At 37.0% G+C, this 25,854-nt stretch overlaps 1 protein-coding gene across 1 annotated transcript in view; it reads right to left on the reverse strand.

The window, feature by feature from the left end:
• LOC122800200 overlaps nucleotides 1–25,854 on the reverse strand; it is a 137,099-nt gene that overhangs the window by 77,814 nt on the left and 33,431 nt on the right. Inside the window, exon 4 of the mRNA XM_044069703.1 lies at nucleotides 786–807. Within this exon, the coding sequence (XP_043925638.1) occupies nucleotides 786–807 (22 nt within the window). The remainder of the gene's footprint in view (nucleotides 1–785; nucleotides 808–25,854) is intronic.

A 25,854-nucleotide genomic window follows, 5' to 3' on the forward strand; every position in this document is an offset into this window, starting at 1 on the left:
TAGTCACAAAGATGAGCATAGTCATATGCCATGTAACAACCAGATGTAAGGCTAGACCTGCGCATAATGAATAGAGCAGCAGTAGATCAATGGCTCTCAAAGTCAAGAACAACAGCTTAAGGAGTAGGATACAGGTCCAGAAGAGAGCAGTCAGACTAATGTATCATGTTCAAACAGTAGAATTAACTGTACATGTACTACATGGGGAAAAAGCTTTTGTGCTTCTGGTATAATTATATCACAGCTTAATATTTTAATTTAGGAGATAAAGCTAATTCTCTGTATAGGGGTGTGGGTGAATTTGCAAACACCATTTCAAAATGCCTATTTAAATTTGAAACAAAATTTTGACTGTTGTATATTCTCACCATAAAAATATCAGCCACTGACTCAGACATTTGGTTTCAAAAATGCAGGCTGCATTGGTTCGGTAGTTTGGTATAAGATACAGAAACAAAGAGAGTCTTTATGAAAACAGTTATAACCACTTACATCAAAGTGGCTGCAGAGATGTCATTCCTAAAAAACCTTTATACAGATGAACTAACAGGAAAGAGACACAAAAATAGAAACATTTTGTTCAGTAAGTAACTTGGGTGAAAGTTCAGCTCAGTGCAACAATCAGACATTTTTGTGCCACCTACACCTTGCACTTTTTCCTCTGAGAGTAGAATCCTAGCCCAGATTTCCAGTATGTACTCATCAATATCTATACAAGGCATGAATAAGCAAGTGATACAGACCTGTAACCATCTCAATACTTAGAAGACAAATCTACTGCTTACCTTGTGACTGTGTCAGATTTACCTTTAAAAAAGCAGAGAAGAGCAGAATTAGGATAGCACTAATAACATCCAATATTGTTTTATGTTAAATCAGTGCACTGATATTGTTAAACAATGCAACATTCTATAGATCTGATGGTTGTAAAAGTTCACCTACAATGTGTCTTTGTGTGCATGTTTAATCAAATTTGCTGATACAACTAAAAGGTTGGCTGCATTACTGATTCTAAACGAGAACAATGAAAGTAGGAATATCAGTGATGGGGTATAACAAACTCATGCTGAACTCCTGCCCCAAATCATACATACTTTTATAAATGTTGAATTGTGCTGTGATAACTTTTGTTTTTTGCAAGGGATAGGTTATTGTAACTTATTCTGCATCAGTGCCGTGATTTTTAAATGTAAAAATAATTGTGTCAATAATTAAAAATATAAGCCGGGATTCCAAAAGACTTGCTCCCACTTTCACATAGAGCAAGTTGAGAGACGGTATTTTGGAATCTGGCCCCCAGTGTAGGCCTGCTTATAGATACACCTTACAATTAAATGAGTCATTTACAGTGACAGCAATTATTTTTGAATCAAGTCAGTCTTACACCAAGAGCAACTCTTTTGGAATATGGCCAGTAATCTATAATTTTTCTGTTTTGAACTATCTCTTAAGATGAAATCCAAATCACATGGCCAGTGCATTATTGGTCTGTAATATTATTAACATGGAAGATACACAGGTGAAAGTGTGTCATGGGCAACCAGTCATAGGCAAACATTATTGACATGAAAAAATATGCTATAAAAAGAGCCATTTGTGGAGTAATAACAAAACTTAATCTATAAGTCAAAAATCTATCAGAGTTTACCGATATAATTTGTGCACATTTAGTGTTATGTAGTTTATTACAATATTTAAAATTTATTTTGCTGACTACTTAGTTTGTATTTATCAAAGAAAAACTTGGCACACTCTACAAAACTAAACTATATTAATCTAAAGCTTTATTGTTAACAATTGGTCATACTTCTTCTATTACCTAGCCTGCTAAAATTATTTATCTGAATCTGCTAATGTGCAAAAAAAAAAAAAAAAAAAAAAAAACCTCAATTAAACAAATTGGAACAGTACAATAATGAAATAACCACATTTGCAGCAAATCTACCAAACTGGGCTTACCAGTTTAAAACATTGCAAAGAATAACATGGTTGCAATAATATAATAGCATAAAATAATCATAAATGAAGATAGTACATAACAATTTACAAACATAAATAATATTTGGAAAATAAAAATTTGATCCATGGCATGTTCTCTGTGTCCATTATGGAGAGAGTCAGCTTGTAAATGCCCTAAGGCACAGCCATTTTAGTCTTTGAGCACTGAAAACTGGGAAAATTGGAACATGAATAGCTAGGATTAAAAAGGCTCTAGGGCAGTTAGGCTAATAACCTCTTATGATCCTATAAGCCTAATACTCTGCCATTCAAAATCTGGTGTAAATCTACATTTCCCACACATCATTCAGACCAAATAACTGTCTCTCAGAAAAGTTTAATAAGCATTATGGATACTACCTTACTCAGTATGCTTTGTAAAGACCTACAGCTGCCTGCCTAATGAAACTAGATCACACCAGAATCTTAATGTTTTTTTTTAAACAAATCACCTGCGACTTCATTGAGCGTGACCACATATCACATGATAAAATTGTTTATTACTGAAATTACTCCTCAGCACAACAAATTTATGGCCCTCGATTAGACTGTACTAATTTTCAGTTATCCACCTCTTCTATCAAATCGACTATCAACATATGTGTACTACTATTTTTAAAAATAACGTTTCACTTTCCTCTGTCTCTACTAATGCATTTCCATACAACATAATTACATTACAAATAAACTTTTTCTTTTCTTTTTATATGAAAATACAACCCCCACTTACTATAATTCTAGTGATTTTTTTAAATTATTATTATATGCTTCAACACATTCAACGTCGATACTACTTGTATGTCTCTATATATCATGGAGTATTCATGGAGACAGTGTGTATAAAGACTAAAACCATAAAAAGTACACATAGAGATGCATAAAATACAATAAAATGTCTGACTTTTAATTAACATGTTTGGCACTCTTATGTGACAAGTAATCACGGACTTTTTCAAAACAATGCATACATGTCATCCATCTTACTTTTGAGATTGTAAAGCATTTTTTGTTGGGGAGTCTCACTTGCTTTATAATGTTCTGAACTCTTTTTCAAATGGTTTCAAAACTTGTAATGCTATGACAAGTGGGGGATCAAATGTATATTTTTTCCTTTAAACATAATGGATGTGAATTATCTGACAAGTTGTTTAAAATAAATCTGAGACACAACTTAATTGTATACAGTTTTAGAACAGAAATAGCCTGTAAAAAATTGCTTCTTCTAGTGGGAATAAATGTAAAACCTTAATTCAACATATCCACCACTTCTTCCAACAATAAAGCATCAGATAACATTAAATTTCCAAAGTTCATTGAAATTATTGATTTCCTTGCTGTTCTCTTTCTGTTCTGCAGCTTGTGGATCACTGGTGCTGTTTATAGAAGGTCATCTCCCTTTATGGATTCATCATCTTTAAAAAAAAAAACAAAAACAAAACTGCTTGTTGGGTGGCTGGCCCACATAAGTCATAAGAACTTCTTGCTACACTTTCTGCCAGTCAAGCTGATCTTCAAATTGGTTGTCTCCTTGTAACACCAGTTTTATCTGCTAGCCAGTCATTGTTAGTCTGGTTTTCTTAGGCTGCGTTTCTATTGGACAACTCATCTTTTAGTTGAAAACAAGTGTATGCCACTCCAGTCCAATAGTCTGAATAATCTCTTCTACATTTTTCAGCCTTTGTAACTTTCATTTTGACTTCTAACTATTGTAGAGATGCAAAATATTGTTATATTGAAATTACTCTACCAAAACAACTATCACCTCTATGTTTGAGCAAAACTGCACTAGTTTTAATGCATTATATTCAACCATAATCCTCATCAGCTTGTACCTTGTCTGAATGTGTAAGGAATGCATTATTTTGTAATTTGGAAAGACAAATACCTTTAGAAGCTTGGCTTTGCTTTATGCACTGTTCAAGACAAGACTGCCCTATGCTAAAGCCTTATATATATTTCTAAATCTTTTAGAACTCCTTCCATGTTCCTCAGCAAATAGCAGTTTGATCTGATCTAATGTTAACAGCATCATAATTATTAAAATGATTATCAGGTTTCACCAAAATATTCTCTATATTGGAAAACAAAACCAACTTGTGAGTATTCATATCCTTGGCTGTGTGTCATTAGCATTGCTATCATCTGAGTGTGTGTCAAATAAGGAACATAAAAGTTGGGCATTATTTGGAGACACACACTCACAGGTGCTGGCATTGCTTGACTCTATTTTTCTAAAGTCCTGAATACCTTCACCAGTTTGTCAGGGATAGAATGTAAGGTAAAAGTCTACCTCATTTCCTCAATCCAAAAATATATATATATAAAATCTAGATGGTTGTGAAATGGCAGCATGAAATTTAAAACTAACAAATTCAAAATGTTCACCGTTTTGCTTTGGTCATATGTGAATTTTGATTTAAGTGCCTTTGTCTCAAATGTTCTGTTTCCTCAGATCTAAACCATGAAGCAATGATCACCATTTAAATATTAAAAATGTTCCCTGAGATTCATTAATGTCTATACTAAGTGTACACTATTTTGAGTGAACATACAACACAGACATAACTCACACCTTTTTCCTCCTAATTTTAGTTTTCCTACTGATTTTCTTGCAGCTTTAAATATTGACAGTGATTCATAAAGGTTATCATAAAGTGTAGACTGCATGTATACTTAGTGTAATCTTTCTGAGTGACTGGCAAGCACAAACAAATATGGTAGGGATTTTCTTGAATACAGATAGTGCACACACAGTGTTGGTATTATTGAATCTGGCCCAATAATTCCTGTATCATTTTAAAATACAGTATTAAATGTACATATTTGAAAGTTTGCCAAATTCATTTTTTTTCTAATCCAGTGTTGCAACTCTCTCCCTTTACATTGCATTATAACACACAAAAAAGGAAGTACTGCCCAGTACCATCTACAGAATGTTTAAATAAAGCATTTTCCTCATCTTTTCTCTTGATAGAATATAAATATTCCTTGATTCTTTCGGACAACTTCGGAGTGGTTATGCCACGTTTCTTTGTGGTGCAGACTTTCTCAGCTCTTCTCCTTATCACTGTCATATTCTGTCTCTGTCTCCAGTTCCTGCCCTGTAATTCAAACATAAAGGCAGGGTTTACACCACTGCCACAGCAAGCAAAAGGAAATGCGCCAGTCAAACTAGAACATGTGTTGCTATGTTTAAGAAACTGCTTGAAAAACCTATGAGCTTCAATTTGGCATCTTAAATAATTGAAGGGTTTTAATCAGAAGGAATTGGTGCTGAGAGGACTACAGGTTTGACAGAACTCAGGGGCAGGACTGGGTGGTGATCATTTTTATTAAAATAGTATGTTGTTGTTGTGGATGGTTTTAAGAGACAAGTGCAGGAGTTTTTACTGCCCATCCATCATTAAATGTTTTAAATAAGTGCATGGTAGATCTAAATAAAATATTTTCAAAGAAAAATAAACTTGAAAACTTCTCATGAGACATTAACAACTGTAGAATGAGTAATTAAAAGTACATCGACTAAAGCTGTTTTTCAGGAAGGCAAATACTAGCAAGAAATGAAAGAAGGAGTTGGAAACTCAAGTCTGATTTCTCTCTTTTTTGGATATTTGCATATAGATTACTTTTCCTCCAGCTCAGATTTAGATTTTGAATACAGAGTGGACACGCAGCATTTTAAGCAGTCTATATAATTTTCCCAAGTGGAATTATATCCACAAACTCCTTAGATATTAAAGGAGTAGATGCGAACACTGAAATGGTGGCCACCACTTTTCAACAAATATCAGATGTCCATTTGTGAACTGTTCTTTGGATTATAATGATTTGGTTTTAAAGCCAATGCTTGCATTAAGGCAATAGTAGAGAAGATGGGGATGAGAGGAAGAGCTCAACTGGGCATTCTTAAACATGGAGAAAGGATATGACAAAGTCAGAAAAAGTAATCAGAAAGGTGATTTTAACAGTCCTGCAATAGTTCAAAGTCCCACAAACATTGGTAGAATTAGTGCTAGCTATCTACAAAGACCTAGTGACAGAAGCTTGTATGGTGTTTGGGCTCATTAAAGGTTAATTTCAGCTTTGAGCCCCATTAGCAAAATGATTTGCATGGACAGATGAACAAAGCTATTGAACAGGAACTTCAGCAAATGATAGGAAACTGGAATGGAAACTTTGGGTTGCACAGAGACTGGGGTGGCTGTTTTCATTTGTATAGCTAATGTGTAAAATAACAATTACTTTTACAATGAGTTGCACTTTATCTGTCAGTATAGTGCAAAAAGGTAAGGCTATGGGCTGACAACAAGATTTACACTGTAGTCTTAAGTCTGACTCTTTTTAACACCCTTTTTTATACTCTGCTACTTTCAACAAATCAATTAAGTAAACCACTGTTTGAAAAGAAAGACCAGAATTTTCCCAGATAAGAAAAATAGGTTAAAATTATTATATTTATGTCAGGTGGTGTGGAGTAGACATTACTAATTAATGTAATATGGTGCAACATGGGTAGTATTAATAGAGTTGTATCAGTTAGTATGGGAAATGCCTGTCATGCCACTGTTAATTATTACAGTTTGACATATGCCTATAACTTAAGAAATATAAGTGGCTCTCTATGAGTTATCAGCATTTTGTTCAAGAAACAATTGCATTCACCACTTAACATTTTGCCATAATGGATTTTTTTTACTACATCTCTCTCTCTCTATTTGTTGTTGTATCTTTCGGCTTTTCCTGGTTAGGGGTTGCCACAGCGGAACTACGGTCCGCTAATGATTGGCAGTAGATTTTTACGTACCGAGTTGCCTGCTCTGATGCACAACCTTCAACGAAGGTATGCCCATTCATGCATGTCTCCACACAGAAGAAGCTTTAGCTGTGAATCAAACAGGACAACGTCTTACTGTGAGGCGACAATGCTACCGCAGCACCACCACCGCAGTTCCTCTCTTTCTCTCTCTCTCTCTCTCTCTATATATATATATATATATATATATATATATATATATATCTTACATAAATTTACATGCAGATACATAAATATGCAATACCAATGCCTACATTTATACTTATAAATCTATTTTTCTATCTTTCTCTCTGTCTCTCTCTACTTGGTTATCTGCATACCTACATATGTAAAGATATAGATATACATATACACATACATAAATACATATCATGATATATTATTGCACAAAAGTCCACACGTTCATAAAATAAACTTTCCAAAGTCAAATAAAAGTTAGTGACACAGACTCTTCTTACACAATCAAGAGAACCAAAGGAAACAACTTTCTGTAATGGCAACCACAGGAAAATATACAAAAAAACATTCTTTCTTTCAAATAAATGTCAGTCATATAACAGGCTACACACTTGCCTTTGGTGCAGAAGGCTTTAGATTCTACTCCCCCACCAGGTATATGGATTCACAGCACTGCACTGCAATGTAAGGGGGCACCACACTCCTAAGTGTGCCATCCTTTGAATGAGATATTAAACTGAGGTTCCATCTGCTTGAGCTGGTGGTAGCTCTGGTGGATGTAAAAGATCTCATGGCACCTATTGAAAAGAGTAGGGGAAGCTTTCTAATTGCATGATGGGATTTCCTGCAGTAGTATAAAAACAACTTTAAGTCTCCCCTGAAAGAGGCCTATAGGAACTTACTTGGTCAACAATGGAAAGATAGCAAATAAATAAATAATATCTTAGAGTCCCAAAAACAAAGTCCAGTAATTCCTTGCTAGGCAGGAAATAATGCCCACAGCACAAAGATGCTACTCAGTAGTTCTCTTCCCTCCTCTCTGGATTTCATCATAGGAAAATATCTATGTTTCCTCTACTATAATTCAGTGATTCTTCTTATTGCAGCACACAACCCAAAACCTAAGTTCCAGACACAAGTCCATGTTCTACAAGAGGCCAACTTCTCACTCACCTGTTAGGTGTATCTCTTTTCTTATAGATCACTTAATTGTGTAACTATTTCTGTTAAATGAACTGTGCACAAATCCACTCACCCTAATATAGCCTGGTACCATTAAAATCAACAATTCTATCTGCAGCCATATACAACAATATTTACTACAAGTTTATAGAAACTGTTCTATTTACAACATTTGTACTCAATATTTATATCATTTGAGACATTCTAATAAGAACCACCTCACTATATTGCAGTATAGACACACATACACAGACACTTGCACATACATAGACATGTATGTGTGAGGAAAATGCCATATCATTGGAAACCAATGTATAAAAATACAAATTGCCTAATATTCAATTTAAAATGGCTACAAAAACAGAATACCAGTGTTTTTTCAGAGAGGCAAGACCTGCACCCCCCTAAGCTGGATCATGGTTAAATAGGGCCCTAGGTAGAGTAATTGAACAGGGACCCTCTCCTCCAAACATGCAGCCGTTCCAGTGTTGCATTACTTGACTGAATCATTGCAATTACCATGAACACTTTTCAAACCTGTCAATGTGCATACTATTTTATTCTTTACTTTTATAATAATTATAGAGATTGAGATATAATCTAAAACTTTTAATTCAAATTTTATAGCATAAGCACTGAAGGTCATTTACTGAACAAAATAGTCTTACATGGAAAATAGACTTCGTGTGAGCAACAGTAAATTTCTCTCCCCTTAAAGCTCACATTCATTGAAAACGTATATGGCCAGTGGTGGATTACATGTACATTGGGCTCAGGGCTGTTTTCATACCATTGGCCCCACACACATAAATGCATGTGTTCTTTGTTTCACCTTGCTGATTATTTTAAATTATATTTTTTGTTTAATACTATATCACTTGTTAAAGTGCAGTTTAAATTTGAAGTTTTGAACATTTTTTTCTTGTAAGCTGAGAAATAAAATCAAAGAACCAATAATGACAAAAATACCCATTTCAGAAAATTTTCAACATAAAAGGCTGTAAAATCCACCAATATCCATTCTCAAAAATTACAGCCACTTTATGGACTGTCTATACATCTCATGTCTGATTGCAATAAAAAATGGCCACAGGAAAGTATTCCAGTTTGCTTTACACAAATGCACATTAATCTTGCAAAGACATACTAATGAATTTTTAATTTTGTCAGCTCATGAGGTCAGTCATTTTTATGAGTAGACATACCCCCAGATCCATCAATTATAGGCACATTGTTGACTGTATCCTTCTTAGATGTCTGTGTCAAAAGAATAAATAATAATGACTGACATCAAATATTTCAGATTTGCTTCACACAAACACACAGTAGCCAAAATATTCCAACTTAATTCACATATACACACACATGTGCACACACACACACACACACACACACACACACACACACACACACACACACACACACACACACTAGTCCTGCAAAGCCAGATTGAAGAGTGTTAAAAAAATAACCAGATGATAAAAGCATAAGGTACTTACATGTGTAGAAAGCTCCCTGCCAGCAGTTATAACCACTTTGTTGACTTTGTTGATTGTTATGAAGAAATAAATTACGTATACTCTAATGGTAACTTTGGATGAACTACATGCAAATGTATAAAGATCACTAGCATCATACTATAAGATACAGACATGTAGCACAGTTTAAATGGAACAGTATTTATGACAGCATAAGAAATATTAAATACCTGATAACACATTCTAAGCCAATATGCACAATTTCTGCAGAAGTAAAGGTCATCAGAGTAATTTCACATTAAAAAGAACTATTGTTAATGCAGAGGTTCTGCTAGTAAACAACTTTGCATTTCAGTGCTTCATATACAAATGCAATGCCTGCTGCTCTTGAAGAATAAATTGCCTATGGTACATCACAAATGGTGCTGGTGATACTGCCTTAACATTTCCTGAACTAGATCAGCTATGCAATAGGGAATGGCTGGCAAACAATGATAACAGGTTCATAGCTACTAGGCACGAAATCCAGGAAGCCATTAAGGAGCCTAGCCCAAACTCTCAGTTGTCTGAAAGCATTGTGGTTAATAGATGTACTCAAGGTCACACAGCAGGTAAATCAAAATGCACTTGGCAGAGGAAGCAGCTCACAAGTCACAGCTTTAGTCCTCTACATTAACTGTCACATTAACAGTTTTTAGCTAAATGTAGAAATTCCTGACAATCCAATCTTGTGTAGAAGACAGTATCACAGTAATATGCAACAATGATTAAATGATGGAGTGATTATCAGCACTGTCTGATCTACAGCATACAAGTAATGCAGACTACATCACCTGACAAATTTCAGCCCCTTTACAGTTGCTGGCGGATGTAAAGAAGGTACTGCAGAAATATATCACTAAAATGCAACATGTTTAGACTATATTACACAATCCAGGCCTATTAATCAATATGTTCATTCCTTAGTTTAATGAATATGCAGAACAATTACAAACAATATAAATGCTGCATCAGATTTTATTTAACGACCCACAAGTCATACAAAACTAAGAAATATTACTGGCCTTAGCGTGTTTTTTTGTTGTTGTTTGTGTGTGTGTGTAGGGGGGACTTACATGCCTGCAGGACACTTGCATCTCATTTTTAACCTCCCTAGGTCTTGTCCATCAAGAATAAATATCTTCTTTGACATTACTCAGTACAAGTCTGGCCTACATGAGTTGCTAATAATGCTGGAGTATTGTGATACACACCTCTAGAGCCAAGAGAGCTATATCACAGAAAAATAGGCCCCTATGCAGGGTAATGAATCAGGCCACTGACAACCATGCAAATATGCCATTACTTGGCTGGCTGGCCCTATTTACCAAAAACAGTGTTTAAACCAAAAACAGTGTTTAAACCTTTCAGTGGGTGAACTATTTTCTTTAATTTTGCAATTATGATAAACATTTGGATTTCATTTAAAACTTTTATTTAAAATTTTATAGAAAAAACAGTGACACCATTTTCTAAACAAAACACTCTCATACTGAAAACAGTCAATGCAAGAAATAGTAAACTTCTTACATAAAACAATGCTTCTGGGAATCCATTAAACTACATGAGAAGTGTTGGGAATTCATGCTCAAATAGTACTAATTAGCATCTGTATGAATGGTCCAAGAATTCAAAAGATAAATATACAAAGCATTTGCTAACAGCCTGGAACAGTTTACTAGACACAGGAGTCCTTTTTCAGGAGCAGCCCAGGAGCACTGTCTGGTGAAATAAGTGGGCAGAGTCATACAGAAGACAGAAGGCTGAGGGAATAAAACCATATACTACAAAAATCAGCTCTTTAACAGCTCATAGCCTTGCTTATTTGCTGTAAATGCTAGACAGATTTTTGTAGGCCAAAACAAATTGCAGTTCATGCTTATATGCCTGGAAAAAGCAAGCTAAATTAAAAATGTATTCATATTTATAATAACATTAAACTCTGAGTTAATTCTGTTATTTATTTGCTGCTAAATAATAAGCACACTGTCAACATTAAGGAAGCCAAGGATCACATCCAAAGAACATGACTCATATGGTGATGTTTATTACAATATTTTTTCCTTTACACTATAACTAGTCTGGTTCATAGGTATGTATTTATTTACCATCTGTTGACCTGTTACTAGGCTTGCAGTGCAGTAGACCACTAAGGAGCTTAGCCCATATTTACAGTTGCTCCATAATACTGTCTGGTTAAGTGACTTGCTCAAGGATAGAGCATAAATATAAGGAAAATCATTGATTTTCTGCATAAATGGTTGACAAATAAGAGCAGACTACTCTAAATCATGCTTCAACATTTATTTTATCAAATACAAAAATACTGAGTCTGTAAAGATTGACACTGATAAACTGTATTCCTGAGTGATTTACCAAAGAAAAAAAAAACGGTTAATGGAGTTCTGGTCTGGCAGTTGATTTGGAGAATTATAGCTCTTGCCTCCTATACTTATGGTACAAGGTTTGATTCTGAGCAAGTCCTTACCTATACATCACCTTCTAATTGGGGCATCACGCACACACACAAAACCATCAATTACATCTATTTGTATGACTGTCTGCACTTAGATGTCTGCTCAAAATCAAATGAATGAATAAACGCATAAATAACATCCCAGAAACATATTTCAGCTTGCTGCATTTGGAACCATACAGTGAAAATCCATTCCTGCATGCCTTTTCAGCCTCTTAGTTCAAGAATCAGGGACAAAGATAAAAAATCAGGAGCAGATTTTAAATATTGTTCTTATATACTTAGAAAATTGTTAGTATAGCAAGCATTTTCTAAAATATATGAAGTCAGAAACTCACATCCGTCATTATTTGGTGACTGCAATCATTAACAGTTTGGCAGGAAATTCTAGATTTTTATAAAGGCCAGATGAAAACTATGACATAAAATCAGGATCAAGGACGGATACAAACTATGCCCTCTGCCCAATATGACCAACAATTACAAACACTTGTATAACTGTGTACATCTTAGATTGTCAGCTGAGATTAGATGAATGGATGAATACATTGCTAGTGGCACAGAACTATATTCCAGCTTACTGATGTCAGACCCACATGGTGCAACCCCCCCCCCCCCCCACACACACACACACACACTTCTTAGCTCAGGAATTACAGACATAGACTCAAAGACAGGCACAGATTTTGTTTTGCTCTTAACACACTTCAGAAAATGTTTGCTTGTTATTCTAGAAGTTTTTTAAAGATATGAATGGTGAAGCTCACGTGTCTGTCACAGTTTATTGACCAAAATCTATAACAATTTGCCAGAAAAGCACACATTTTTATAAGGAACAGATCAAAATGCTACTCAAATTCTTTGCTCAAAATATGAAAAAAAATTTGAAAAAAACAAAAATAATGGGGGGGGGGGGGTAATTGGCTGTAATCATCAGCAATTTACCAGAAATTACCTTTTAGGAGGGACAGAATGAAAATATGTGTGAACATGAGGAACTTTATGCAAAATCAGAGATGGCTGACAGACAGAACTATGCCTTCTGCAACACTTTGAAAGACAGATGACAGACAGGCATAGTTTTTCTCTCTCAAAATGAACTGCATTTACCAGATCTACATGTGATATACACACTGGTCTAAAAACACCTTATCTTGCACCAGGTGACACCACTTTTTTGAAGACCTTGCAGTGCTAGAATTCTTCTCTGCTACTAGTCTATTTTAACTGCAACAAGCTCCCGGAGTCCTTATCTCTCTCTCTATCTCACTGGCTTTTCAATTGAGCCAGCTAAAGAGAAGAAATCAAAGCTCTCATATCAAACTGGAACAACAGAGCAAACAGAGGTTTAGGAAGTAAAATCTGAGTGGTCTGACAAATGTGGAGTGGTTAGGATGTTCAATACCTCAGCACTACAAGTTATTGATTTGGGAAGATCACAACCTTGTCCTCATGATGGGGTAGATTGATTGGCACCATTCAGAGTAGTGAAAGCAGGATAGTGGGGGGTTGCGAGACCTCAATATTCCTATGTTTCAGAATCTAGCCTTGTTCTTTTTCACTAGAACATAAGGCTCCTGTTGCTGTAAATAACATAGAAATATAAGTGCTTACACTATTGATAAACTGTAGTATTATAAGTCCTTCAGGTTAGTAGAAAGACTATGCTTCCTTTACAAAAAAATAACTACTATCAGAACATACATGTTTATATTGTTAAAAAATGTATTTGGCAGGACTATTCACTTCTTTGTGGCATAACTGTTTTTTATAATCCCTGTATCTCAGTATACAACAAAAGCAAATCTACTTTCTTTTAAAAATGGCAAAACAAAAAAAGAAACTTCAGTGTAAAACTAACTCAAAACTGCTGTACCTTGCCATTCTTATTTTGCTGCTTATTAATATCATGGAGACACTATGTACAAATATTTTAAAATGAGAGTCAGAATATTCTGCTGTGTTCAAAAAACCTTCCTTTTGCAATTTCTTAACAAGGTAAGGCTATTCTAAGAATGCAATGAAGAATTGAAGGAATGCATTATAGACATGCAGATGACTTATAACATCACACTCAGGGCCAATACTTGTATGCAGGGTATGTGACATAGTCTTTGGTAACTGACTTCATTCTGATGGCTGCATATACTGTAGGACTTCTTTGCTTAAGAATCAGGAACAAAGCTAAAAATTAATAATGGGGGCCAACGGCCCAGAATATGGGACCCTTTTTAAATAAACTCTAATTCAAGTTAATTTTGAGAATTTGTATATATATATATATATATATATATATATATATATATATATATATATATATGCTTTTTCCAAACAATAAATATAAAACTGTAATGTCTGGCATTATTGACATTGACAATACCAGAAAATCAAACATTTTATTAGGCACAGGGCAAAAATATGAGGCAGACTCTGTAATGTTCTACAAAATAAGTGACAGCTGATAGTTATGCTGGTAAATGTATGGAGGACCTGAGGGGTACCACTGCAGGCAGTTGATGTTCCTTATCAAGTAATGTCTACAGTACCAGGTTTGCCATACAGGGGGTGATGTTTATATGCTGCAAAGGCTAACAGACAAAAGTCCATTATATTTAAATTGTACATTGACATTCAGCAGCAATGTAAAATATCAAAGTGTTGTGGGAGTAGAAAATAAATTCTTAATTTAGAATCCTAAGAATGACTCTGTGATGTCTCCTTTGCCTATGTGATGGCTCTGGGATGTCTCCATTGCCTATGTGACTTGAGGAATCTAAAATGTATTTTTCTGGAATTTAAAATGGAGTTATGACTTAGGGTAGGTCATTCTAGAATCTGGTCCGAAAGGGTAGCTAGACATTGAGGTAAATGACATTTCCAAATTAATGTACACACACACACACACACACACACACACACACACACACACACACACACACACACACACACACACACACACACAGACAGACACACAGACAGACACACACACACACACAAAACACACACACACAAAGTGTGCTTGCTTCCTCTGCTTGGATCATCATTTTTCTCCCTAATGACACAAAATAAGGTTTGTTGTTTCCCACTCACATTCTGCTGCAAAATAAATTCTTCATGGTCCAATCTTGATCGTGTACTTCCCTAATGAATGCTGTAAACAAAGCTCTATCTCCTTCCATGCTGCAAAACACAAGTGATTCATATTGTTGCAAAATATGTGCCATGCAAGAGTTAAATCATGCACCAAGTTCTCAGATCTCTCCCATTTGCTTGTTGTGCCATATTCAGTCTCATTAATTGGCAGATGTTGAGCCAACGAGACCAGAGTTGTCATGCAGAGCAGAAGATTATCTTATATTTTGGTTTGGATACTGAGAAGTAAATTGAAGAGTATTTTTCTTTTTTTTAATTACTGTTGTATGATCAGGCCCCCAGTCAGCACTTGGTCCTAGGACTAAGTTACCTTGCGCTGGATCTAGCTCTGTGGACTCTCCATCTCTTAATAAAATAACAGCGGAATTACAGAACAGTACAGGTAAGGGAAAATCCCCTACCTGCAGTACTCTGTGACTGCACTGCAATAGCTCTCATCTGTCCCTTATACATAGTGTAGCCTACAGCTCACTGAATCCATACACTCCCCCAAACATAAAATGAAGTAAATCTAAAATCCTACAATACTGCATGAAATAAGGGTACCTCATTACCTGTACTACTACAGGAAAAAGACAGAAAACTGCAAATATTCAGTTAAACTGGCCACTGACTACATTGATCTGACAAGAAGACAATTGACTTACACTCACATGGATTCACCCTAGGAAGTCATATTATCAAATAGCAATGTGCAGAAACAGTAACACTCACTAAATGCACTTCAAAATTTAACTTAATAAATGAGGTTTGGAACAGACCATTTTGTCCTGGGACATCTTCAAATGGGGCCAGTTACATAGACTAACAGGAACTAAGAGAATAAGGGGAGGATAGGAATAAATGAGATGGAGGGATGTTTAGGAGGAAATGAGGTAATGGTAGGGGGGCTTAGAGGGTTTTGTCAATTGTAACTGAGGTAGGAGTCACATTTTGGTGTGAAGTTGCTAGATAGCAGAATTATGTCCGAGATGACCTGTGGGTGTCAGGTAGGCCTTGGTCTTATAGTGGTAGAGGTGAGTAATGGATAAGGTCCTGTAGTGGTAGAGGTGAGTAATGTCTAATTTAAAATTTTTTTTTGAGTTTAGGCATATTTGGTGGCGCTTGGGCCACAGCACACCTATCAGATACACCGGACAAGGTAGTTTTCATTGAAGGTCTGCATTTTGCCTCAAAATTTTGGTCCATTTCTGTGGTTGTGGTTGTTGCTAGGTTTTTACGGCACAGTTTACTTTAAGACATTGCAGGGTCTGGTCAGAGTTATCCTGCATTTCTGCATCTCGTGCTTCTGTAATTACAGCTGTGGTGAGTAACAGATGTTTGATGCAGCCTGGGTTGTTTATTTTAAAGATATGTGCGATCTGGTGGGGGAAGGTGGTCCGTTGGAATAGTGGGGAAACCAAAAGGCAATGAGGAATCCATCAGAAGTGATGAGTGAAAAACTAAATGTAAATGAGGGGATATATCCTTAAAGTTTAACTCTAGTCAAGGCTGTAGCAGGGTGATGAAGAATGCCCCGCTATGTTGCTGTCGGGAGGTTCAACATTGTAAACCTAATATTTCACCAACATGTTGTAGTGGATACTCACGGCATCTGTAGTGGTCAAAAATGTTTTTCAGTTGTTATGCTTGCAAAGGTATTTGGTGTGCATGAGGGGACCCACAGCTTTGAAATTCTTTTACAGGCCATACCTTGTTAGCTGCCTTGTTATAACTTGCTGCTGTGACTTGGCCAGGTTTCTTGCTTAGAAGGTCAAGAGTTATGCATTTTGTCTGAGTTTTGAGGATGGGAGGATACCGGTTCTCTGAGTGGCGGCAGTCTGTCAGGCAGCATTTTCTCAGATTTTTGGAGCAGTCGTGAGTGTTTGTTACCGCGCATGAGCAGCTACAGTGGGAGCTACTCTGTCTTTGTGTTGAGGGTGTTGTGGGGGTTGCATGTCTTGGATCAGAGCCGTACCTCTCAGCTGTGTGGATTTTAACAGGGCCTCCAGCTTCTGCTTTATAGTTTGGTACATGTTCACAAAATTGTGGTGTTGTGGCAAATTATAGCAAATAATTAAAGACTTTAGAAAATATGGAATGATGCTTGAGTTTAGGATGTCATACCATTTGCTTTTCATGCTAATGTGATTCTTGAGTTTAGGATATCATACATTTTGAAAATTCATGTTAATGCAATACTTGAGTTTAAGATGCCCTACCATTTAAAAATTCATGCAATGTGATACTTGAATTTAAGATTTCATACCATTTAGAAAATTCATGCTGAGGCAATTACTATTATTCAATCAACCTCGTGCCACTGCACATGCGTGTGGTGGCAATGGTTGTCAGAGTGGGACCCTATCACTAATTGTGCAATTTCTTCATGGAAAGACAGGGATGGTAAGGGAATATGCCCCGGTTGTACAGTGTTTTGCAGTATAGCCAGATTAGTGCCTGTTATTATTGTGTGTGTGGGGGGTAGTTGAAGTGCCAATTGTCAGATCGCAGTTTGAAATCAGGACATATATTTGAGTTCAGGCCTACTACCTTCGGCATAGCATGATAAGGCAAGACCTGTTCTGTGAACTTTTTTAGTTTTCATGAGTTCCTGTGGCTTACGAGTGAGTGGGGACAATGTTGCTGAAGTGTTTCTTAACTGTTTTTTTTTTTTTTTTGTGCGGTTTCAATGCCGTTGCTACAGTGTGGGTTGGTGATGGGGAAGACGTTCAGAAACCAAGATAGTTATCGGAATAGAATGTGCTAGGGGTATATAGACAGTGGATATAGACATCATAGCAGCATTAATGTGTGCTGGTTCAACAATGTTAAGCCAGTTGGAACCTTAACTGAGATAACTGTAGTGAAGTAAACCATACCAAGAATTTTATTTTGCGGAGTTGCGAGTTGCTCGCAAAGAATGTGCACCAGGTGCGCATGCTCTGGATGGAGTGCAAGGCTGGGAATGACTGCTTTGACAGGCATAGCTCCCACTGTCCAAGTGCATAGGGGTTTCATAATGGGGGGCAGTGGGAAAATTAAACCCAGAGAGCCACCTTGAATACCTTACAGAGGCAGTGGTCTGCTACGACTATGCTGTTATAAAGTAAGATAGCTTACCATACAGCTTTCTGGGTTTGTGGGACTGATGTAAACAGGTGTTCCAACCTTCCCTTAATTTCTTAAAAGTTTTGTCAGGACTTTGCACTAGGTATACCTCTCAACTGTACAGATTTTGCAGAATGCCTCCAATATGGGCCTATTTCTCATAAACTTAAGGCTTGCTGTCAAATTAATGCCAGATCGTTACTGAGTCAAGTTTGAGGATAATGGCAGTTGACATTTACACTTTCTATCTTTCAGAAAGTTCATGTTAATGCAAACCCTGTCCAGAGACTTGCTAGGTTTAGAGCTATATCTGGAGGTTGTCCCTTGTTTTGGGACCTTTGTCCCACGTATAAAGATTGCTGGCTCCTAGGGGTGGAATTTTGGGTGGTGTGGACTGCTGAGACTTTTAATGAGGTTCATATCATGTGTGGGGTGTAGTGGGGTGATATAAAAAAAGGGGGGGAGACAAAGGAAGGAACAAGTGGAAGGAAGGCAGTTTGGAATGAGGTATGGGGGTTTCAGACATATTAATGGTAGGTATAGGTGGGAGTTTTGGCTTGGAAATGTGATTGTAGTGCTCATTTATTGCTTTCATTAATTGCTGCATTACTTATTGTGGTTCTCTTTCAGCAGATGACGACTTTGAGGTGGGAACCACAGTAGGGCTATTCGTCAGTGACGTGAAGGAAGAAGGATGGAAAGGGATGGAGGTTGTTACAGTGGATGCCACAGACACTACAGTGGTGCTCAAGAAGGTCGCAGATGGGGGTGTGCAAAGTGTAACACTTATGGGCCTAAGGATGTGGATGGCAAAGATGGTGGTGTGATGGGCTTACTGTTTTTTTGCAAATGATGGCAGCAGTGGTGAGTGACGAGATGGGGGAGCACAAGTGGGCAGCAGTTATTAGCTGAAGTAAGTGGGTTTCAAAGGTATAGATTCTGCAGGTTGTTGAGTTTTGGTAGAGGCTTTGCATTGCTCATAGGGACTTACAATGGTTGCAAATAGGACAGGAAGATTGGCCCATACTCTTATGGGGGTGGGGTCTGTGGCTTGTCATGCAGAAGTGTAGGATGAGTGGAAAAGGGATGTGGGTCTTTGTGGTGTGTTCAATTTAGTGGGCATCATAGTTTCACATAGGAATTCAGAAAGATGGGGTCCATTTTGAATACCAGGTTAAGGTTAGGGAGTAGCATATGGATTCTTTTTCTGGTGCCTTAGGTGTGCATCGAAGAGATATGTGAGATTTAAAGTTATATGGATTAAGCAGGACACAGTTTTAGATTTCCTAACAATCGTTTCAGGGTTGTTTTTATTCCTGGACTGGTTTACTGTACAGATTGTCACAGGAATGTCTAGAATCTGCATCATATTTCTGGTTCAGTTAATGCAGGTGTGGTTTCCTAGCAAATCACTCATGAATTATTAGAGATCCCAACCAGAGAATGACAGACATTTGGGTTTCTGATCGGTTGTACAATCTGTTCTATTAGCCATTCCAGTATGTTAGATCAATATTGAAAGTTGTGCCTGTTTTCTGGGCATTTGCATTCCATGATAAGGGGAGCAACAGCTATTGGCCGAAGGTAAGGGGATTTCAATGGTAATGGATTCTGATGTGGTGGAAGTTTGGGTTCCTGCACTGGGCATGATTACAGGTAAGTCATTTTATGTAAATGCTCATTAAGGTACGTCACTATTGGTGGGGTTCAGATAGGTGGGGGGAGTCACAGTAATCTTAGGATGATAGGAAGTTACTATGCTACTGGCTCTGGGGTGCTTACAAGCTAGACAAGTTCAGCTCTTATGGTCCTTGTCAGTGCCTCCATGTGAAGAAATTCATGTTATGTGTGCACATAGAATTTATTGTTTTTCTTTTCTTTATAGATTGCTGAAGTACAGTAGACATCATGCAGTGACCTGGAAGTGGATCTGAAAGGTGATACATTTTGGTGGGATGGATGGTCTTGCCAATGAAATGGAACTCAATGAGGGTCCGAGTAATCACCTTATTAGGTGCTTAATAGTATGTGTGGTTTGGGAGTAGTGGGGGTATTGACATTGAAGGGGTATGATGGCATCAGGAGTTTTGCATAATTATAAGGTTGAGGTTCTTAGTGGTTCACTACCTATATAGGAATTGATTTAAGGGGTTGGGAGCCATGTAATGGGGGGGTTGCTGGGCATTGACAGTGGTTACAAAAAGGGAGTTTTGGGCATCTTTTGTGGGCATGGGAGTGGGGTTTGATTCTTTTTGGTATAGGATTGGGCGATGGGTTCAGCGGAGGATTTTGATGCTTTGTGGGGAGTTTTCTGATTGCAGGGTGGCAAGAAGGGAATTTGTAGGAAGGATCTTAATTGTTGGTTTAGACTGGTTGCCTCTGATTGCAAGCAGATGTTTTATAGGTAAAGTTTAGCTGTTAAGGAAGTGGTCCTTGGTGGCAGTCTGCTGTGTGACTTTAGTACTGTTAACCATTATTTTGGACCACTGGGGTGGGACTGTAGGAATAGAGGCAGTGGAAATGGGAGGACATGCAGATTTGGGGTAGTAGGGAGTTATTTAGGGTTATATGTATTCTGTTAATGGAAGATGGGGTTATTTGTGATCAGAAAGGCTGCTGCTAAGCGGATGTTTTCCAGGTTGTTTAGTTAGTTGGGGAAATGAGGTTATTGTTTTCAAATGGCTGTCATATAGACTGTATTGGTAAATTAAATTGCATGAGGGTATGTACAATTTGTTTTCTTCTACTACATATGGCAACTGTGAGCTAAACAGCCCTTACCATATTTTGCAGGGATCTGTGGGGATATTTTTGCGGTGTTGGTCACATACATGTTCAGCAGACTATTAGATTGTTTCATATGGAAATAAGTAGGGGACGTAGGTAAGATACAGTTATATTTAACTTATCTTTCCGCAGTGATTACTTGCAACATCTTCAGTGGGTATCATGTTACTTTTGGTGCTTATTGTGGGATTGCATTTGCTGTATGTTCTTGTTTTGGCTGTGAAAGGATTTTATGCAGGTAAGGTGGGGTTGGGCTGAGGTAAAGGAGATAGGTCAGTGTAATGGGGGGCAGTTCAAGGAAAATGGCATTTTTTGATATGGCTTCATGTCTTTAAGAACGTTCACTGGGTGAGTGTTGTGAATTTACAGTGTTCTTGCTTTTATGGATGTAAGCAATTGGGCCTGGAAGGAAGTGGAGTTGGAAGGTGATGGTTTTGTCGGGGTGGCTGTTCCTGCTGTTGAATACATTGGTCGCATGACATGTTTTGGTCATCAGAGTGGCATGCAATGAGGTTGTAGAGGGCAGTTAGAATGAGCAAACCTTGAGGGAAACTGAGGTGAAAGGTGTGGTACATATTATTACTTTATTCGGGTTCATTGAGGCACAGTTGAATTTACACTGGTTTGGGATAGTGGGGTATCGGGTATTGCAGGTATGCGGGTGTTTTAGGGACTAGTTCAGGATTTGGGTATCATGTCTATGAGGGAGGCTTAAGAAAGGCACAGTCACCTGTGTTTCTTTGCAGATGAGGGCTGGTCCTTATGATTTAGCTGAAGTTTAGAAAATGGGTGCACCGAATGATGTTTGGCCTTAGGATGGAAGCTTTGGTGAAAAGAGGGGGAACAGCCTGGTCAGGCTGGTAGGCAGAGAAAAGGGGCAGGCTTGCTCTCCTCTTTTCCTCCTCTGGTGATGGATGTGCAATTCAATAAGTTTGAAAGGAAAGTGAGCGATTGCCCTTTTGGACAAGTTAATAAGCAAGCTGAGCTGCTTATATAGATGGTGGTATAATTCAATAAATTGAAGGTGAGCAGGGTAACGCTGCCTTGTTAATGCAAAGATAAGTGAGCAAATGGGGGATGCTGCTTATCAAGGGTGAGTGGTTACGCTGCCCTTATGGTTATTGTATGCTTCCTTTCATGGGATGTTATTATCACTGGTGTCACGTTTTTGGTTGAAATTTATAACTATTGGTTAACAATCATATTTATGGAAGTTTAATAAAGGTCGTCAAATGTCATTCGGTGTTGTATGTTTAATGAAGTGGACCAGGACAAACAATGTCTGAAACTAAAATAATTTCAAAAGGAAAACAAGACAAAGTCTGTCTTTTGGTGTTGAGAGTTTAATGGTGATACTGTTATGTAGAAGGTTTTTCATAAAGGTAATGTGTATGGTTGGGGTTGGGGCAGTGGGCAGGATTAGGGTTTGCATACATTAGTAAGATGGAGTAATTGTTTGGTGTCTTTTTCTAAAGTTACAGAGAGATCAGATGTGGCTATCCTAACTAGATCAAATAAAAAAGAGAAATTTTAGAGCAAATATGGATGATGGTCCAAAAACTTAAACTATATGGTAAATGAAAAAAAAAAAACTTCTTAAAATATACAGCAAAACTAAAGTCCCTCAAATTAATGATAACTATCATCAAAAGAAGTTATTAAAGAAATTGAAAGATGCCATCAGGAAAACAAAGGCACCCCATGAACTCAGACTAGCACTGGAAACTATAGATAACTACAAATTCTTCTATAATTACATTATGAATATAAGGAATAACACTCAACATTGCTCAAATACCCAGTCAGATATTGTCAACAGACTAAAACACATTCAGTATAATCTTTACCCCATAGATAACTATACAAACTCCACATATCTCTGAAAGTCTCTGATTCTATTTATCACCAAATAATAGTTTCTAAAAGTACTTTCTAAGACAAACAAAAATACATCCTCCATGGGATCTGATAATATACTCAGCCGCCTAATAAACAGCACTAAACAAGCACTGGTAGACCATCTCCTTAATCTGTTCAACTTGAGCTTAGCAACTTATTTTGGCCACCAGGTATGTTACACAGCTGTGATGATGCCACTTCACAATGGTGGCCCCACCACTTATCCCAGCATCTACAGACCTATCAGTCTGATGAGTCTTGTATACAAAGCCAAGGAACATATCATAATGGACCTGATTAATGCTGCTATCAAAAATATTATCAGATATGAGCCACAGCAATTTGGCTTTGGCAAGTGTAGAGCCTGTCTGATTAATCTGCTTCTTCGAGAGGGTGGTCCGGGAATTGACCATGGACAATGGGCATACTATTCATACAACATACTTTGACCTTGCCAAGGCATTTGATACTAAACCTTATGACAACATAATAAACAAACTAAATTGTACTCCCTATTTAAGTAGATGGATTCTAAATTGGCTGAAGGACTGGACCCACCCATGATGCTGGCAGGTGCTCATTTAGACAGCATTGGAGTATCCAGGGGAGCTCCCCAGGAACCTGTCTTGGGACCTTTGCTATTCAACATCTACTCTAATCTCAAAATCACAAATGAGGATATTTGGTTAACCAAGTTGGGAGACGATTGTAAACTGTGTGTCATCATCAAGTCCCCTTCTGACAAACAGACAATCCAACATGAACTTATATTTGTTAATTACTTGTATACTAAAAACAAACTCAAATGCCAAAAAATACAAAACTGTCACATTGAGTAAATAATTATTTCTTTCTAGCTTACAGCATAGACAACACCCCACTACAAAAAATGAAAATGTATTGAGAGATCTTGGAACATAGATGAAGAGTTCTGTCTTGTTTGGCCATCATGTTGCAGTGGTGGTTAGGAAGTCCTTTTACCTCCCACAACTAATTACAAAATGTATGTCTTCAAGAATAAAAGTTGTCCTCACCATCTTGTATTCTGCACTGTTTAGGCCTAAAGCAGAATGCGATACCTCTTTTGGGATGTATCAGCTGGACACAATCAAGAGATTAAAATATCGGAGCTACCAGGACAAACTGGACCTTCTATCCATGTATCCAGTATCCTGTAAACTCTTTAGGGGCAATATTTGTCTTACTTATATTGGGTCATAAGGGATCCAGTAGTGCAAAAGTTGTTATACCTTCATAAATTTAAACAGACCTACAAATATTAGGACCGGAAACCTATATGTACTTAAAAAATAAACAAAACATTTTAGAAAGTGAGATTAGGCACAAAGCACCCATTCTCAAGAATAAGCTTTCTCTCCAAATTAATCAGTGTGATTCACTATCTTCCTTTAAAAGTAGACAGATAATTGAATGGGCATTCATAAATTCACTCTTGTTATGGTCGACTTGTCTCTTGGGGAAAATGGAAGTAAGGTCTATGGTGGACACTAGCAAGGTGTACATGTCCTCCTTGCCCAGATGTCTCATATTTTCTGTGATTAGGAAGGTTTGGTAAATACTAGGCAATCAGTGTACAAACACATTCCAAGCCTAATGAATAAACCACATTTTCAAATATCTCTCCAGCTTCAAGGAGGGCAATACAAGATAGTCTAGGGAGTGGAAATGTTGAGGCTGCCTATCCATTTGTTGAGGTATATATCAAAGATGGTAAAGGTACTATTTTGCTTGATATCTAGGCAAAGTTTGTTCTGGACATGGGAATTGTGTTGGGATATGAATCTATAATGGCAACATGTTGATATGCAAACTCCACCCATTAACCAAACTATCCAGGACTGATTTCTAGATATGCTTTAGTAAGCAACTATGGCTAAGACTGTACTATACTGTCCTTAGCTATGGTAATAAGAGACATTCTTCTGCTTTTAAACTTTAATAACCTGGCTTTTAAACATGTGAATAGGAACTGCTCTTTTTTACTTTTGAACATCTGCATTACTGTGAAGTTTTATATTTAGATAGGAACAGCTTTTTTACTTTTGAGCATCTGCATTACTGTGAAGTTTTACATTTAGATAGGAACAGCTTTTTTACTTTTGAACATCTGCATTACTGTGAAGTTTTACATTTAGATAGGAACAGCTTTTTTACTTTTGAACATCTGCATTACTGTGAAGTTTTATATTTAGATAGGAACAGCTTTTTTACTTTTGAACATCTGCATTACTGTGAAGTTTTATATTTAGATAGCAGTATCTGTTTTTGCCACATTTAATCTTAAGTAAATCACTGAATGAAAATTGTCTGAGGAAGTCTGAGATACAGATAAAAGTGTTCACATTTTTTGTAATAAAGACATTTTTTGTACTTGTGCCACATTGGTTTGTATGTATGTGCAAGTGAGCATGTGCATGCATGTTTGTGTGTTATTCTATGAAAATAAGAATATAACCATAAGCTAAAGATTAATTAGCTGACTTCTAGCTGGATATATGTCTTTTATGCTGGCTGTGGTTTGATACGGTTTCCTTTCATTGGTCATTTGCATGTATTTATAATTGCCATGTAGTTTTCCATTTATGAAATTCTTGTCATTATTTGCATAAACGTCTTTAGAAGTCAGGTAGCACAGTAATTTGTTGATGCAAAATTCTGGACATCTATTAATTTCCAGTTTATACTGTCTCTTGCCACACACAGAAGACTTTATACTGCAGGAAACATTAATTATCTGTACTGCCTGCCACACAGTTTAGTGTTATGGCACATACAGGCAGGGCTAATGTTACTATCTGTGCATTCTTGGTTATGCTTTTATCATTTTGTCACTATCTGAGCATTATGTCAAATGGCTACATATGGGTCCACCTGGGGTGGGCAGATGGGCTTGTCTAGATCTAGATTTCATGTTTTACCATATAAATATGGGTCTTTCTGCTTCCCTAATTATATTACCA

The sequence above is a fragment of the Protopterus annectens genome, chromosome 4.part0 (assembly GCF_019279795.1).
Source record: "Protopterus annectens isolate FY-2018-M chromosome 4.part0, PAN1.0, whole genome shotgun sequence".
Taxonomy (NCBI): domain Eukaryota; kingdom Metazoa; phylum Chordata; order Ceratodontiformes; family Protopteridae; genus Protopterus; species Protopterus annectens.